Source organism: Heteronotia binoei, chromosome 2 (genome assembly GCF_032191835.1).
Source record: "Heteronotia binoei isolate CCM8104 ecotype False Entrance Well chromosome 2, APGP_CSIRO_Hbin_v1, whole genome shotgun sequence".
In the NCBI taxonomy this organism is placed as follows: Eukaryota; Metazoa; Chordata; class Lepidosauria; order Squamata; family Gekkonidae; genus Heteronotia; species Heteronotia binoei.
In genome coordinates, this window is record NC_083224.1 from 160381793 (window position 1) to 160400176 (window position 18384).

The 18384-nt window shown below is 43.1% G+C and overlaps 1 protein-coding gene across 1 annotated transcript in view; it reads left to right on the forward strand.

Moving 5' to 3' along the window:
• DENND1B (DENN domain containing 1B) overlaps positions 1-18384 on the forward strand; it is a 272657-nt gene that overhangs the window by 97123 nt on the left and 157150 nt on the right. Inside the window, exon 5 of the mRNA XM_060232357.1 lies at positions 10784-10897. Coding sequence (XP_060088340.1) covers positions 10784-10897 — 114 coding nt within the window. The remainder of the gene's footprint in view (positions 1-10783; positions 10898-18384) is intronic.

Here is an 18384-nt window from a genome sequence, read left to right on the forward strand (position 1 = left end):
GTAGCAGCCACTGCCCCTCCCACACCATTGAAAGGACCAACTGATCAACTGATTGACGGGCCTTTTAAATTATGTGAGAGGCTAGCGGCTGATCCTCAGCACCCCACCTGCAGCCCCCACCCTCTTAGCTTTCACAGGGGGGAAGGAGGGGGCAGCTCACAGCCCCTACTGCAGCTTGGTGGCCTCATCCCTCCCCACAATTGAAATCGCACCAGAGAAGCAGCAGGAACAGGCCCCGGTCTCCATGTGTAATTTTGTGTGCCTTTAAATTGCATGTGGAGGCTAGGGCCTGCTCCTGCCGCATCTCCAGCATGATTTCAATCATGGGGAGGGAGGAGACTGCAGCAGAGGCCCTTGAGGGAGCTGAGTTGGGGGGGGCCCTGCCCAAAGCTCCCCCCCCCTCCCCAAGCCTGACTATAAATGCTGGTAGAGCTAAGCAGAATAGAGCAGAGCAGGGGAGGCCATGATTGCCTCTGCCTTGAACAGTGCTTAGTATACCTGGGATATTAATGCATTATGCATCAGAAGACTGATCATAGTGTTCACAAACTTCAGTTGGTGCAGAATGCTGTAGCCAGGATGTTAACTGATGTAGGTTGTGGGGAATATATCAGTCCAGTATGGGCCTATCTACACTGGTTCTCCAGACACAGTTCAAGGTTCTGGTCTTGACTTTAAAGCTTTACATGGCTTGCGACCAACATACTTGAAAGGTTGCCAACTCCCTTATAAATCTACTGATTCTTACAGTCAAATAATGAGACCTCGCTTTGGGTGCGCCTCACCTTCTGATATTTGGTCAGTGCCAGTCTGGGAGATGGCTTTTTTTTAGTTGTGGCACTGAAACCCTGGAACTTTCTCTCCAGAGAGACTCACCTGTCTCCTTCTGTTGCCATCTTCTGCCAGTGGGTGAAGACTTTTTTCTTTTGTTTTGCATTCCCTCTGTGATCTCTCCTTACTGCCCTGTTTTAAATTGTTTTTATGTATGTGCATTTTAACGTGGTTTTAATTGTTTGAATGATGGTTTTAAAGACATGCTTTTATTATGTATGTTTTTAATTTGGTAGTTACCTTGGTGGTCCTGACATAGTCAGAAAGGTGGGGTATAAATTCTGTAAATTAATAAATAAAATAGCTATGTCCTGCCAACTGGAAATACAGTGCATAGCTTATAGTAGATAAAACATGGTTAGAAGGATGGATTTATAGTTTGGTATTTGACATAAGTTTGTAGTTAAAATCCTATAGTACCTCTTCCTTAGACAGGGAACCTTAGGTACTTAAGCTTTTTATCAGCAGCTGAAGGCGCATTCTACTGTTTTCCAACCTCTGTTGTTTGTTCAGTATTAGACTATTAAAAAAACCCAACTGAGAATTCCTTCATTCTTGTAGCTAGAGGATGCAGTGATGGCCAAAGGCATAGGTGGTTTTAAAATGGAATTCAACAGATTCATGGAGGATAAGTCTTTCACTGGCTACGGTGACTAAAGAGAGCCTCCACATTCAGAGACAGCAAACCTCTGAATACCAGCACCAGGAGGCAACATCAAGGGAAAGCATTGCACTCTATACCCTGTTGTTGGACCTCCAGAGGAACTGGTTGGCCACTGTGTGAGGTAGGATGCAGGTCTAGATGGACCACTAGTCTGACCCAGCAGGGCTGCTCTTACGTTAATTTCTGCCACTACTGCTTATTTCAGTGGCGATGACTGTGAAGAAGACATGTGTGTGCTAGAATATGTAGGCACAGATATGTTTGCATCTGATTATTTGGGCAGTAGATATTTTAGAAAATTCCTAATGACTATTAATGCAAGTATTTTCAATAGCAGCAAGAACCACGAACAGTTTTAGCAGAGGCATTCTGTTTTATATGAGAGGAGGAATGCTTCTTAGATGCTACTTGCTTGTTCGGAGCATCCTTTATACATAATTTCCTTGTGGTGATGGTAAATCAAGCATCCTCATTGGTTGGAACTTTTCTTGCATGAACTATTGGCTCATAAAATGTCTGTCACCGTCTCTGGCCTCCCATTGGCTGACTCTCCTGCCCCCCCACCTGCTGCAGGCCCAGGAATATTGAGCAAGCCGCCAAAACAGTCTGCTGCCTCTCACTCTCCTGTCCTGCTCACTGAGGGGAAAGAAGGCGGGGCTGGTAGGTGGGGTCTTTCTGCTTCTCACAACTGGCCAGCTGGTGAGAAGCATGGAGACTTGCCACCTTTCACTCTCCCATCCATCTTTTGCAGTAATAACCCAGGAGGACCTGGGCCTGGGTCTCATACACAAATAAATAAAAGTAGTGAGAATAGTGCAAAACAGGGTTGTGAAACAACAGACAGCCTTGTAGCAGCTTAAAGGCCAACAGATTTATTGTTGCATAAGCTTTTGTGAGCCACAGTGATCCCAATATCATAAGCTTTTGTGAGCCACAGCTTTTGTGAGCCACAGCCACCCTCAGCCTGCTTCGGCGGGGAGGGCGGGATATAAATCAAATCAAATAAATAAATCATTGGATGATTGTGATTTTTCTGCTCAGTGAATACTGACTTGTATTCAGCCATGTAGTTCTAAAGGGCATTTTTGATTGGAAAAGGGTGAAATTATTTCTGCCCGTTCCTGCTGTCTTCGCGCATTCTAGTTGCTCTTTGCCCCTCTGCTGTTACTGAGGTTCCACTGACTCCCAGGAACAAAATTTTGGTGGGCTTAGTGGGCTGCAATGAGAGGGGGAAAGGGGAAGTCCTGCTTCACAAGATCCACTCTATGAAGGGGTCTCTTTGGATACAAGGCATTGATGTATTTGATGTATTGCTTCATGTATCTGATGAAGCAAGCTGAAGTCTTATTCCCCATCAGTGAAACATGCCATAATAAATCTGTTCATCTTAAAGGTGCCAAAAGACTCTCCATCATTTTTTTAATGTAATGGCACACTGTGGTTTTCCACTCCATGACCAAGCCTAGGGAATCCTTTGGCTCCTCCCCCCCCACTGCCGCAGGTTAGTGGGGCAAATGAAGTTTGTTATATCCAGACTAGAGGTGTGCAATATATTTTAACTGGTATTTTTCAGTTCAAGACTATTTGGAAGGGTTTCCAAAAAATCCCAGATCCCAAAATCAGTATTCAGATCTGGGATTTCTGGAAATCATGATTTTTTTCCAAATACAATAGACCCGAGGAAAAAAATGTTAGTTAAAAAAAAAAGCTAATGCAAAGCTGAGCTAGTGGGGAACAACCTGCTCCCTCTGGGTACAGCTGATCCTGGCTGGGCTAGCTTTTCCTGCAGTCTAGTTTAAACTGCGGTGCCCTGGGCTGCAGAAGAAACCAGAGCAAAGCCCAGCCTGAGGGGAGCAATCTGTTCTCAGTGGCACAGCAGATCCTGGGGCTGGCTTCTTCTGCAGGAGAAGCCAGCCCCAAGCCAATCCAGCAGGAACAGCCAATCCCCACTGGCAGAACTCATCCTCGTGCTGTCTTCTGCAGTCCCTTTAGACTTGCAGCACTTTATTTTTTATTTATTTCCTCTGGTTTATATCCTGGCCTTCCCACTCTGGCCTCTCTGCTGTTTTTAGATCTATCTGGTAATAACTGTATATTTGTGGGATTTTTGTTCCTGCTCCTGAAGAAAACCCAGATACATTTGAGATGTTGAAATCTACCCCCCCCGGCCCCCCCAAATAAATACTGGTGAGGTATTTTTCAGGTAGAGTTTTGGCTCGTGTAGATCTGAATGCACATGCCTAATCCAGATTTCTGGGTTTGTGTTTTTCATTGATAACCAGAATAGCAATCTATGGTTTATTCTACGGCTTGTAGAGGAAATACATCCTGTGTATTCTTCAGCTTGCTGTGGAAGTCTTTAATTTGCCTGATGAGGTGAGGATAGAGGGAGTGTGTGGGACCAAGAACTTTCAGGCATGATCATCTAGCAGCAGTCCATGGTTTCCCTGTTAAGTCTAAAATATTGCTTTGGAGTTTATCTGAGATTGAACTAGTTTAACATGTTTTAAGATACACATCTACAGAAAATCTTTTGATGTACATGAGTGCAACTTGATATTATGTAAATTTACTCTGAAATTATTCAGTTTCAGTGACTGTTGCTCACAACTAAGTGTTCATAGGATATAACCCTAGGCAGACGTAAGCAGTGTTTTCCATAAAGTAGTTAAGCAATTTTTGTCTCAGCTGCAGAATCTAACCTTAATTGTAAGATAATAGTGAAGACTACTTGGGGCAGTGAAAGCTTATGCGATTCTCTTGCTGCCATCCAGTGGTTAGGAATTAATTAAATATCTGCAAATGATTATTTGAACTGCTTAGCTGAGATAGCGTAGGACCCTGCCATGCAGACTTGGTATGAAAATTACCTGAAGCAACATATTTGGGGATAGAACATGTATATTAACATAAGAACATGTGAAGATAAGCAGTATCCAATTGCTGGCATGAGACTCTCTAATTAACTCAATTGAAAGGGTTTTTTTTTTATACTTTTCAGGTTCATTTTTGTGGTACAACACAATTGCTATATAATTTTCTATTAAAAGCCAAGTGGAAGAGTTGGATAGCCTAGATGCATCATGCATAAATAACAGATTGTGATACTAAAACCAAACAACTCACTATCTCCATAGGCAATTTACACACACATCTATTTAGAGTAGAAATTTCCACTGAATAGTGGAGGATACATAAGAACATAAGAGAAGCCATGTTGGATCAGGCCAACGGCCCATCAAGTCCAACACTCTGTGTCACACAGTGGCAAAAAATTTTATATTCACACATACACTGTGGCTAATAGCCACTGATGGACCTGTGCTCCATATTTTTATCTAAACCCTTCTTGAAGGTGGCTATACTTGTGGCCGCCACCACCTCCTGTGGCAGTGAATTCCACATGTTAATCACCCTTTGGGTGAAGAAGTACTTCCTTTTATCCGTTTTAACCTGTCTGCTCAGCAATTTCATCGAATGCCCAGGAGTTCTTGTATTGTGAGAAAGGGAGAAAAGTACTTCTTTCTCTACTTTCTCCATCCCATGCATTATCTTGTAAACCTCTATCATGTCACCCCACAGTCGACGTTTCTCCAAGCTAAAGAGTCCCAAGCGTTTCAACCTTTCTTCATAGGGAAAGTGCTCCAGCCCTTTAATCATTCTAGTTGCCCTTCTCTGGACTTTCTCCAATGCTATAATATCCTTTGAATTTAAGTTTATAGGCAAATAGTTCTTGGACTGGATTGTGGTAAATGGAACATGAAGAGAATTTAAAGTATAAATCAGTCTTGATTATAAGCATTGCATAAATTAAATTAGGTGAGATATCCTACGTCATGAAATACATATGTTGTATTTTATGAGAATTTAGATGAATACTGTAATACAATTCAATCTTTCTAAGACAGCATTAAAAGAAAGAAAATTATGTAGTCAAGACTGTAGCTTTGACCCTTTGAAAACACACTGATTTTTAGGGATGTGATTCTATTATTTCGTCTTGCACACTTGGGGGTGGTGCACACAAGACATGCTTTGCATTGCCTGTGTGTGCTAGGGAAGCACATGCATGAGGCAAGCTTTCTCTTGTAAGTGTTCTAGGGAGGCGTGCATGAGATGAGCTTAGTCTTACAGGTGTGTGCTGTGGGGGAGGGCTTGAATGCAAGCAAGCTATATCTTGTGCACATGTACTGGGGAGCCTGGGCATGAGGTGAGCTTCATCTTGCATGAAGGGATAGAACTGGTGAATATCACTGCTCCCTCTTCCAAAGACTTGAGTGCTGTATGGTTGGAAGCAAAACTGTATGGTTGGATGCATGCCACTGTCTAAGAGAAAAACAAAGCAAAACCCTGTACTCACCTTCTCCGTGCATTCATCATCTTATTAAGCTCTGAAATACACATCTCTTAAACATTAACTAAAGGCACTAATTTATTAAGTGACCTCAGTTCTTGCCTTCATTATACATAGTGCAATAAAGCATCAGTGCATGGGTGCTTAAACACACCCATAACTTTTATGTGTGAACTTTGTATCATAAGAATGACTCCACATTCCTAGCTGATGAAACAGCCTCTTATAAATCAGAGGGAAGATGTGTTCTTGCAAGGGTAAGCAAAAGTAACTTATATTTGATACTGATAATGTGCATTTTCATAACTAAGGAGAGGTAGCTCTTAACAGTCTGGCCTCCAAGTTTTAAATTATGCCTTGATAACGAGTGGAACAGTATAAATATTCCCTATCTAATTCACTGTCTGAAGAGTGTTCCCCTGTTGTTTATATATGTACTTAAAACTGTGTTTATTAATGCAATATATTAAAGTGACCTTGAGGAGTTTTTTGTTGTCTGTACCATTATGGGTGTTTATACATATTCTTCAGTGTTTAATGATTTATTATTTCTATTGAAATGGTATAGAAACATGTATCACAGGCACTGCATATATACAAAGAAATAAAGCATGGAGTATATGCTCAAGCATGTATGTTAACATTTGCATTTGGCTCAGACAAGAAGGAGGTGGTTTTGCTGGAAAAAATGAATTTGAAATACAGTAATTTTACTTATTTAATGAAATTTGTATCTTGCCTTTTTGGTTCACAAGGGCCACCAAGGCAGCCGACAGATTGAAACATACATAATAAAATCATATATCAAAACCAACCAAAAATCATAAAAATAATTGAAATCAGAGCTAAAATACATACAAAGACATGAAACAACAATTAAAACATTATGGTACACATAATGTAATCTAATTCAGTTTGTGCTTCAGCAGCATAGCTAACATCTTTTGTTCTTCTCAAAACTATTTTCTTTCCCCCCTCCCACTTCCTCTTTTGAATAGACTGTCTCCCAAGACTTGTGTTCATTTGGGATTATTTGTTGTCATGAAAAGGGAGAATCACCCTAGTAAAGATGTGCATTTTAAGTCTAAATAGAAACATTTTGATTTTCCTCATCAATCATAGAGTGTAGTTCAGCCTTCCATGGCACTACAGATTTGGTGTAGGTCCCAAAAGACCAGAAACACATCAGATTTATCCAACTCCTGTGCATGTGGGTTTTTTTCCATGGAAACTGATCTTTGTCATCTGTTGTTTAGCTGTAATTCTAGGAGATCTCTAGGCCCCACCTGGAGGTTGGCAGTCCTAGTTGGAGAACAGAGTCAAATATTCTCCATTTCTCCTAGCTAGGATTCCTAGGTCTAGCTCAGGAAATACCTGGGACTTTGAGGGTGGATCCTGGAGACTTTCTCATTCCCTAAAATAAATCTATAATGTGATAAAATCCCTTTTGTCTTGGCAAAACTGAGCAACCTGATTGGTTGGGGTTGGGGGGGGGGACTGTGTTGCATCATTTTTTGGCCTGTCAAACTATCAATCAACTGCTTTTGTGTGCATTGGCTGACTCTGCTCTCCCCCACCCACTGCTGGCCCCAGGACAGATCAGGATTGGCCCTCTGGGGAAACTGCAAGGCAGTGGCTGCTGCTAGGCAACTAACCTTGCTTCTTTCAGTAAAAAGCAACCATGCTTGTTCTCACAGTAAAAGGTGGTAGGGGGAAGCCCTTTCAAGTCCTATTTTGGCCTTTGTGGGAGAACTTATTGGTTGACTCCGCTCCTCTCTCCTGCCTGAGTGGCTGTTGCTAGCCAGCCAAACTGCTTCTGTCAGTCAAAGGCAACCAACCTTGGCTCTGGCAGTATATGACTCTCCCTACTACTCTTTCATTGGTGAAGCCACCTTTTGCTTTGCAGAGGAGAGAAAGAAAGCCTTCCCCTGACTGGCTGAGGGATGGAGGAGGAGGGAAAGAGCCATAAAGAAAGCCTTCTTACGATTGGCTGAGGGAGGGATATCTCTCAATTAACTGAGGACTCCCTTGATTGGCTGAGGACTCCTCCCTATCCTTCTCCAAATGGGGAAAAATGGTGTCCTGTACCAGCAGGACAGATACCGAGAGAGAGATAGGAGGGAAAGCGAGAGACAGAGACAGATTTGAAGTTCTGTGCTTAAGACCAACAACGTCATCAGGGAGAGTGTTGGTCTGAAAGGCATCACTAAAGGACTCTGAGGGAGAACTCATTGGGGCCAGTCCTAACTATGGCTGCCAGTTCCAGGTTGGTGGGAAATTCCTGGAGAGTCTGTGGTGAAGTTTGAGAAGGGTATAGGAGTTGTGGCTTCTGAGCAGGGCCTGCCAGATCCAGGTTATTGCTGTCAAAGCTGACTGGGAAATTTGGGGGCCAGTCACAGACTTCCAGCCTAACCTGCCCCACAGGGTTGTTGTTCAGATCAAAAGGGACGAGAGGAGAATAATGTAAGCTTCTCTGGTCCCCAACACTGTGGAGAGAGGCTGTCCTTTCCTTAGGTGGAGGCTGCAGGGAGGGGGGGAGGCAATGGAAAGCTGAAGTCAGAGGGGCAGATTAAGGGAAGGAGATAGGGTTGCCAACTTTAGGTTAGGACATTCCTGGAGATTTAAGAGATGGAGCGTGGAGAGGGTGGTGTTTGAGGAGGGGTGGGATCTCAGACAGGTACAGTGTGATATACTGCACCCTCCAAATCAGCTATTTCCTCTTTGGAACCACTCTTGCCAATCTCCAGGTAAGGACTGGAGATCATTCAGAATTACAACTGCTCTCCAAATGGCAAAGATCAGCTCCCTTTGAAGTGGGGAGGGGGAGTGAATGCCTTCACTTGGGTGGGTGGAAAGACAGCAAGGGGGGGCACTTGCCCAGAGCCTCTTTCTAGAGCCCGTTGTATTTTTCTCTTCAACAGACCTTATTCCTAGTAAATAAATAAAAATACAGCAGTGCAATTCACTGGCATACAGTCTTCATTTCCTCCTCCTCTTTTTTGCTTTCAAGGAGTGCCCAGCAGCTGTACTTCCACTAAATTACAGTGTAATTTGTCATATCCCCACAAGTCCCTTGTCAAGCTTTAGTAGCATTTCCAAGCATGGCTTTGACACACACACACACACTCATAAAGCAGGCAAAATAAGCAATGAATCCTATCCCAAACACAAACAGTTTGCAGGCCCACATTTTACTCTCACTCTCTCTCATTAATCATTTTACTCATGGGAGTTGCTCAGTGTAACAATCTACTTTATTTCAAACAACGTCTTAAGAAAAATGAAAGTAAGAGAGCAATCCAGGGGGGTGGAGTTTTCCTCCATCCCATAATGAGTCAATTATTTACTATTTTACTACATGCACACACGACTTTTGAAACAAATGCAAAATAGAAGGACTGTGCTCTCTTCCTGTCTCACACACTAACCTGGAAGAGCCACAAGGGTCATACCTGCTGGCCTCACGCCTTGCAGCTTTCATCCTGCTGAGATTTAAAGGCACACATACATTCTGAAACACAGTTTGCAACCTTCTTTGAAAATGTCCTGCTGAAATGTAAAGACACATTATGGCTGTTGGGGATGGGCTTCCTCCTGCTGGCCAGCTGGCTGGTGACAGGAAGGAGCCTGCAAAATTGGGGAACCCCAACCTGGTCCTGGAGAACTGGCAGGTTTACTCCTAGCATAAAAATCTTAGCAGAGGTGGGGAAGGAAACTGTCAGCCAGGAGTTCAGAATGTTGATAACTGAATTGACACCAGCACTTGAAAGCAACTGTGATAGCAGAATACAGGAGGAATGACCTGGAGGGAAGAAGCAGTCAGGTGTGTGCAAGAGGCCAGAGAGTGCAGTTACTTGGAAGGCATCTAGATAACCAGTTAGACAAGACCAGACCCAAAAGATACTTGTAGCCAGGCATTGGGGAACCAATGGGATAGATGAGTGGCAGGGTTATGCTAGATCAGGGGTGGCCAAACTGTGGCTCAGGAGCCACATGTGGCTCTTTCATGCATATTGTGTGGCTCTCAAAGCCCCCCACCCCCCACCCCATCAGCCAGCTTGGAGAAGGCATTTCTTTCTTTAAATCATTTCTCCAATCCAAGTAAATCAGCAGCTTGGAGGCAGCATTTCATGCTAAAGTTGCTTTCTTCTCCCCTCTCCCATCTATTTGCCTTCCTTTTTTCCTGTCTTGCAGCTCTCAAACATCTGACATTTATTCTGTGAGGCTCTTATGTTAAGCAAGTCTGGCCACCCCTGTTCTAGATCCTGGGAGGATACCTTTGTCTTGTTTTGACAGTCTTCGTTTGTTGGGCACAACATGTAAGAACCACTGCAGTAATATCTGAGTTGTTTGTTAAACACGGACGAGTATGTTTGTAATTTTCTTTTTTTCTTGTATTCTGTTGATGTTGGTTGTTGTTTGACCTTATTTGCCCTCGGTGTATACTGAGTCTGTAATGGCCTTTGGTTAATAAATGTCTATTGTTTGCTTGACTGTATTCATATATGTTTTGGGTGTATATAAAGTTTTATGTTTCCAGATGCAGAGGAGACTCCAGAATTATTTTGGTTTCCCTTACCATAAGAATGGGTTCTTTGCAGAGTACCTCTATGAAAGGAATAATGATTATGCATCACTACAATTTGTGCCACGGAGACATAGAATTACGGAATAATTGTCATTAGAACTGAGATTATGATTACAGCCTAGATAAAATAGAGAATTTTTTCCGATGCTACATCCGCAGACAAATGACTATTTATAATATTTCATCTTCCCTGATTTTACTAGGAAATCTAGTATTCTTTTTAGATTTTGGGAAAAACAGATAATCCTACAAACCTATTTCCAGTTTTTTCCCAAGTAATCTAAGAACTAATTTTATGTATAGTTATATACTAGTTTTTTAAAGTAATATAGTTTGTCTTTTCTAGGGTGTCTCAAGTTGGGCAGCATTTCACCTTTGTACTTACTGACATTGAAAGTAAACAGAGATTTGGATTTTGCCGGTTAACATCAGGAGGCAAAGTGTGTCTGTGCATTCTGAGGTGAGTAACAGCACAGCAGAAATTGGTATTTTCTTTCTCCTGTGTAATCTCTCTCTCTTTAATAATTATTGGTACAATTTTTTTTGTGGTCTCTGCGCTTCACACTGTTGGGATCGGACAGTGCCTGCACCAACACTGATGGTGATTCTAAAGCTCTAGGCAAGGATTTTCATGCCCAGCCACTGGGCATACCTGGGAACTCCACCATGTTTGTCCAAAGGTGGGGTGCCAGGATCCCGCCAGTTCTCTTCTGACTCCACGTGTGAGAGAACCTCTTCTCTTCAGCTCCTGTCAGTGTATTGTTTCCTTCTAGTTAACTCTTTAAAAATTTAGCTTAGTAGTCTGTAGTTTATAGTTGTTCATAGTGTTATAGCTCCTACTAGTATCCTCTTCTTCCAAGTAGTATCCTCCCCCCCCCACTACCACTGGGCCTATGGCTTATATGGGGGTGTTTCAAGTGTTGTTCCTGCTGCAGGAGCAAACTTACTCCCACTGACAGGCACTCACTTTGTCTCCTGTGCCTTGGGGGAGGGGGGCATTGCATAGACACGTGCCCCATTGCCTTAAATTTGGGAAGCAAACCTGTAAGAACCGAGCGGGGCTCACCTCTGCACTTCTTTATTGGAATCAGCTCTCACTCCCATAAAATGAGTGAGAAAGTTTTTAACTCCCTCTGAGTTGGACCACCAGTCATCCACGACCTGTCTGCATCCCTACTAACCATCCTGGCAAATGATCATTACTGACAGATGGGTTATATCTATTTTTGACATGGGCTATGCAATTGAGTTCCATTCATTACCACCTCTACCTCAAGTAGTCATCACTCATCCATCAGCGGTTCTTCAGAAAGAAGTACTGCCCCTTCTAAAGAACGGAGCAGTGGAGCATGTTCCCATTACCAAACAGGGTCAAGGATTCTATTCCCAATACTTCATGGTACCCAAAAAAGATGGAGGCTTCAGACCTATCATGGATCTCAGAGCTCTAAATGATTTCATTTTGCCGAAGAAGTTCCACAAGGTTACATTGGCACAGATCCTATCCCTACTCCACAAAGGCTATTGGATGGTGACAATAGATCTCCAGGATGCATATTTCCACCTCAGCATCCATCACAACCACAGACCCTACCTAAGATTTGCGGTTGGAGACCACCACTACCAATACACTACCTTACCCTTTGGAATCTCTAGCACCTTGTTCACCAAAACAATGGTAGTGGCGGCTGCCTATCTCTTTCTACAAGCCCTGATTATCTTCTGCTTCATAGACATAAGAACATATGAGAACATAAGAGAAGCCATGCTGGATCAGGCCAGTGGCCCATCCAGTCCAACACTCTGTCACACAATGACCAAAAATACCAGGTGCCTCAATTGGCTTCTGATGTCAACTTTGAACTGCAGCTCACTCGCGACATTCAAGTGACTCTCTCTCTCTTATCAGACCTTGGTCTACAAGTTAACCTCAAAAAATCCAATCTACAATTTTCTCAGAAGGTTCAGTTCATTGGGGCCAAATAATAGTGAGGGCCTTCCTTCCACCTGCCAGGGCTCTGACTATTCGACAGTTAGTCCAAAATATCCAGTCAGCTTGTGCAGCTCAGCCCATATTATACAACGCCTTTTAGGTCTGATGGCTACCACTACTTCAGTCATTCAGTTTGCCAAACTGAGAATGAAACCATTACAGCTTTGGTTTCCCACTCATTTCAAGCCAAAAGGACACTCACAGCACATGATACTTCAAATACTGGACCACATCCTATACTCCCTCAGTTGGGGAATGTAGACCAAAACCTCCTGGAAGGGACCCCATTCCATCCCCTAGTACTGACATCGATGCTCACCACAGATGCATCTCTGTGGGGCTGGGGGGCACATATCTAGGACAAGTCTTTAGGTGCGATTTGGGACCACTGACACCACAACTCCCACATCAACTTCCGGAAGCTGCTTCAATTCGCTCTTCACTTGTTCCTCAATTTGGATCAAAGTTGTAACCATTTTGACAGACAATTCCATGGGCCTCAGCTACATCAACGGACAGGGTGGCACAGTATCCAGGAAACTGTGTTCTTTGGCGATCACTCTCTGGGAATGGTCATAAACCATGGCATCAACCTATCCACAGTACATCTCCCAGGAGACTTCAACAACCATGCAGACTTCTTGAGTCATAGAGGTGCAATTGTCCACGAGTGGGAACTCAACAGCCTATACTTGACCACAATTTTCCACTTATGGGAATTCCCATCAATAGATGTCTTTGCCACATGGGAGAACAAGAAATGCCCACAATTTTGCTCCCGAGGTGGCACAGATCCACAATCCTTGTTTCTTCTCCTATGGACAGACCAGTTTCTGTACCTCTTTCCTCCAATCCCACTCATCATGTGGGTTCTCAGCAAGATTCAAAGAGAACATCCAAGGTGCAAACTACTGGCCGCTTGGTGGCCCCATCAACCCTGATTCTCAATTCTCCTACACCTCAGTCAATGTCGATACCACTAGTTTCCACTGGTCCTGAACCCCCTTCTCAGTCATGGAGGGGCTGTTCTCTACCACAGTGTTCCACACTTGAAACTGACAACTTGGCTGATCCTATAGGTTCCTTTACACTGTGAATTTGGAAGTATTGAAAAACAGCAGAAAACCCTCCACTAGACAATCTTATATGACAAAGTGGGAGAAATTTCACTCCTTCCTCTCAGACTATGCCTCATTACCTTGTAAGGCCCCTTTATCTGAGGTCTTCTCCTTTCTCCTATCTTTGGTGGAGAAAGAATTTAATCACTCCTCACTCGAAGTCTACCTAGCTGCTATTTCAGTGCACCATGACCTTAGCCATGGAGTTTTGGTTTTCTCCTGCCCAGACAGTAAAAGAGTCTTCAGAGGTCTTTTTCACATGTACCTTCCTGTCCCAACACCCAACCCTAGCATGGGACATGTCATTGGTTCTGAACATGCTTACAAGAAAACCATCTGAACACATACCAGTGTGTGATCTGCATCTTTTATAATGGAAAATGGCTTTCCTGGTGGCTATTACCTCTGCAAAGCGGGTTAGTGAACTCATAGCCTAACGAGCTGATCCCTGATACCTGCACTTCACAGCGGTAGGGGTGTCATTGACCCCAGATATTTATTTTCTTTCCAAAGTAGTCTCTGAATTCCATCTACAGTCAGAAGTGAGTCTCCTGACTTTTCCCCCAGTCCAACCACAGACAAGGAACGTAGACTACATTCCCTAGATGTACACAGAGCATTATCGGTCTACCTACATAGCACTCGGTCCTTCCAGAAATCCTCTCATCTTTTCATCACTTATGTGGGGCACCATCAAGGCTTTAAATTGTCATCCTAGACTCTCTAAGTGATTGATTGAGACAATCAAACTCTGCTACCTCCTAGCTAAGAAGCATCTTCCAGGCTCACTAAAAACTCATTCTACCAGAGCTATTGCCACTTCTGCTGCCTTCCTGAGATGTGTTCTTTTACTTGAAATCTGCAAGGCAGCCACCTGGGCTACACCATTTTATCTATCTATCTATCTATCTATCTATCTATCTATCTATCTATCTATCTATCTATCTATCTATCTATCTATCTATCTATCTATCTATCTATCTATCTATCTATCTGGGATTTATATCCCACCCTTCCCACCGAGTGGCTCCCACCATACACCTTTGTGACACACTATGCCCTTGATGTTCGACAGCATTACCAAGCCAATGTGGGGCATATAGTCCTTCAATCCAGCTGAGACTAACTCATGCCAGCACCCACCTTAAGGTAGGACTCAGATTGCTATTCTCCCAACAATGTGGAGCACAGAGACCACAAAGAAAATAAACAGGTTGCCTACCTGTAACTGATGATCTTCGAGTGGTCATCTGTGCATTCACATTACCTGCCCTTCCTTCCCCTTTGCTGTCGACCTAGTTGCAATTTTTTCTGGGTCCTTCAGCAGTCAGAAGAAACTGACAAGATCACTCAGCAAAGTCTTCACATGGCACTGCTGAGACATTAACTCCTGTAGTTTACACTGAGCAAAATCTCCACATGGAGCACTCAGTGAACACTTAGCAAAGTCTCCACATGGCACTGCTGAGACATTAACTCCTGTAGTTTACAGCATTACATGCTCATCTTAATCCATCCCACATTTATTTCAGCATTTTATTCTCCTTAAAAGTCATCACATCATAATGCACAAAACAAATCCAAGAACTGCCATGCATGAACATGCCAATGGTCTACTGCAGGGGTCTCCAACCTTCTGGCACAGGGGGGCCCGCATTAGAGTACCCAATGCCTAAAGAGGGCCACATTTTAAATGTATGGCCTTTGGATATGCACGATGGAGTTCCCAGACATGCCCAGTAGCTGGGCACAAAATTCCTCACCTAGAGATTTAGAATCACTGTTGGAGTCTGTGCAGGCGCTGTCTGATCCCAACAGTGTGAATACACAGATGACCACTCAAAAGATCATCAGTTACAGATAAGCAACCTGTTTTTCTAAAATTTCTGTCCCCAAATAGCTAAAAATATTTGATGGTATGCACTTGTTTGCTGCCATCATAATGGCCAATGTTTCTACAGTTATATTTTTCCTAATAAAGGAAGATATTTTAATGAGGTGTTTTACAAATGGTATGCAGTACTGGCTTGGCAGGTTATGCAAGTGCTCCTATAACTTTTTATTTAAAGCAGAAAAATTGACACAGAAGTTGCAAATAAAATCGTCCTAAAATAATGAAGTGTTCTAGTGCTAATTAGGAGGAAATCTGCTTTGGACTGACCCTAAAGAAAGGAAAGGGAAAGTTGTATCATAACATAGTATATATTCATGTGTGGAAAATGTTCATCTGAACCTCATTCATGAGGTCTATTTGCATGATACTTTTACTGTGTACCTGTTATGAATCAAAAAGAATGTAACATGTATTTAGGGGTGGAATTCTAGCAGGTGCTCCTTTGCATATCAGGCCACACACCGCTGATGTAGGCAGTCCTCCCAAGAGCTTACAAGGCTCCTTTTTGTAAGCTTTTGCAGGATTGGCTACATCAGGGGTGTGCGGCTTAATATTCAAAGGAGCTCCTGATAGAATTCCAGTCCTGCATGTATTTGTGTTATAGCACTCTTATGAAGGACATACATTATGTCACAGAAGTGAGTACACCCCCTCACATTTCGTAAATATTTAAGTATATCTTTTCATGTGAAAACAATGAAGAAATGACACTTGGCTACAATGTAAAGTAGTGAGTCTACAGCTTGTATAATAGTGTAAATATGCTGTCCCCTTAGAATTACGCAACACACAGTCATTAATGTCTAAACTGCTGGCAACAAAAGTGAGTACACCCCTAAGTGATAATGTCCAAATGGGGCACAAAGTGTCAATATTTTGTGTGGCCACCATTATTTTCCAGCACTGCCTTAACCCTCATGGGCATAGAGTTCACCAGAGCTTCACAGGTTGCCACTGGAGTCGTCTTCCACTCCTCCATGATGATGTCACGTAGCTGGTGGATGTTAGAGACCTTGCGCACCCTCCACCTTCCATTTCAGAATGCCCCACAGAGGCTCAATAGGGTTTAGGTATGGAGACATGCTTGATCAGTCCATCACCTTTACCCTCAGCATCTTTAGCAAGGCAGTGGTCATTTTGGAGGTGTGTTTGGGGTCGTTATCATGTTGGAATACTGCCCTGCGGCCCAGTCTCTGAAGGGAGAGGATCATGCTCTGCTTCAGTACGTCACAGTACATGTTGGCATTCATGGTTACCTCAATGAACTGTAGCTCCCCAGTGCTGGCAGCACTCATGCAGCCCCAGACCATGACATTCCCACGACCATGCTTGACCGTAGGCAAGACACACTTGTCTTTGTACTTCTTACCTGGTTGCTGCCACACACTCTTGACACCATCTGAACCAAATAAGTTTATTTTGGTCTCATCGGACCAGAAATCCATGTCCTTAGTCTGCAGTAAACCATTTGGGAGCTTTCTTGTGCATCATCTTTAGAAGAGGCTTCCTTCTGGGATGACAGCCCCGCAGACCAATTTGATGCAGCGTGCGGCGTATGGTCTGAGCACTGATGGGCTGACACCCCACCCCTTCAACCACTGCCTTGCTAAAGAAGCTGAGGGTAAAAGTGATGGACTGGCCAAGCATGTCTCCGGACCTAAACCCTATTGAGCATCTGTGGGGCATCCTGAAATGGAAGGTGGAGGTGTGCAAGGTCTCTAACATCCACCAGCTACGTGACATCATGGAGGAGTGGAAGAGATAAGCCTTGCTTATCGCTATAGCAATACTAGGGATGCCAGCCTCTAGTTGGGACCTAGGGATCCCCGGGAATCTGCAGACTACAGAGATTGGTTCCCCTGGAGATGATGGATGCTTTGGAGAGTGTACTCTATGGCATTGCACCCCACTGATGTCCCTCTACTCTCCAGGCTCTGTCCCCAAATCTCCAGGAATTTCCCAGCCTGGATCTGGCAACCTGACCCCTGCATCCCCTGCCAGCAACCGGGGTGGGGGAACCTTTCAACCCTAGCAAGTACCATTTTTTTAAGCCAACAGAAAGCTCTTGATTGGCAGGGAAGGTTCAATGGTGAGCTCAAGCAGTGACAATAGTAGAATAGTGCTGAGATGAGTGAGGAGCTTGAAATTGTGCATTTTTCTGTCCACATGCCTCCAAATCTGCTTTGAATGCAATCATTCAGGCAAATTTGTAGCAAAGCAGGGGGAAACCCAGAAAGGGGATCAAATGAAAATGACTGTATATGGATGTAATTTTTTTAAAGTCCACCCTTTTCTCTTGAAGTAAGTTTTCTATTTTTTTCCAACAGAATTTTTTAAATGAAATATTTTCTCTATTAGAATGAATAAAATGCTTCTAAAGGCAAGGTTTCCCACAAACAAAATGTGTAGCATGAAAGATACTAAATTCCATAAGTAAATAATAGTTTTATATGCTAAGTTATAAATATTTTTTGTAGTAAAAGAATTTTTAAGTGTCATAGGAAAATATTTCATGTACAATATGATAAACTTCAGGCCAGTACAGTCTGATACACAAAACATAATTGCAAACATCAGCATTAAAACAATCTAACAAAAAAGTGCTAATCAAATAGAAACATTATCCTCTTTAGATGCAGTTCCAGCCCATATTTTCTTGGATGCTAAAGCAAAGAGACATAGAACAGGGCTTTTTTTGAGCAGGAATGCATTGAGCAGCAAAGCATTTCTGGCTGGCTTGGCATCAGGGGGTGTGGTCTAATATACAAATGAGTTCCTGCTGGGCTTTTCCTACCGGAAAAAAAAGCCCTGCAAATGGATCAGCATCTGAGAGAAGAAAAAGAAGTTTTTCTGAATATGAAGAAAAAATGAAGCCCATTAAATGTGCTGTGACAAATTTGATTCTGGGCTGCATATAGACAGGACAAGATAAAATGTAGTAT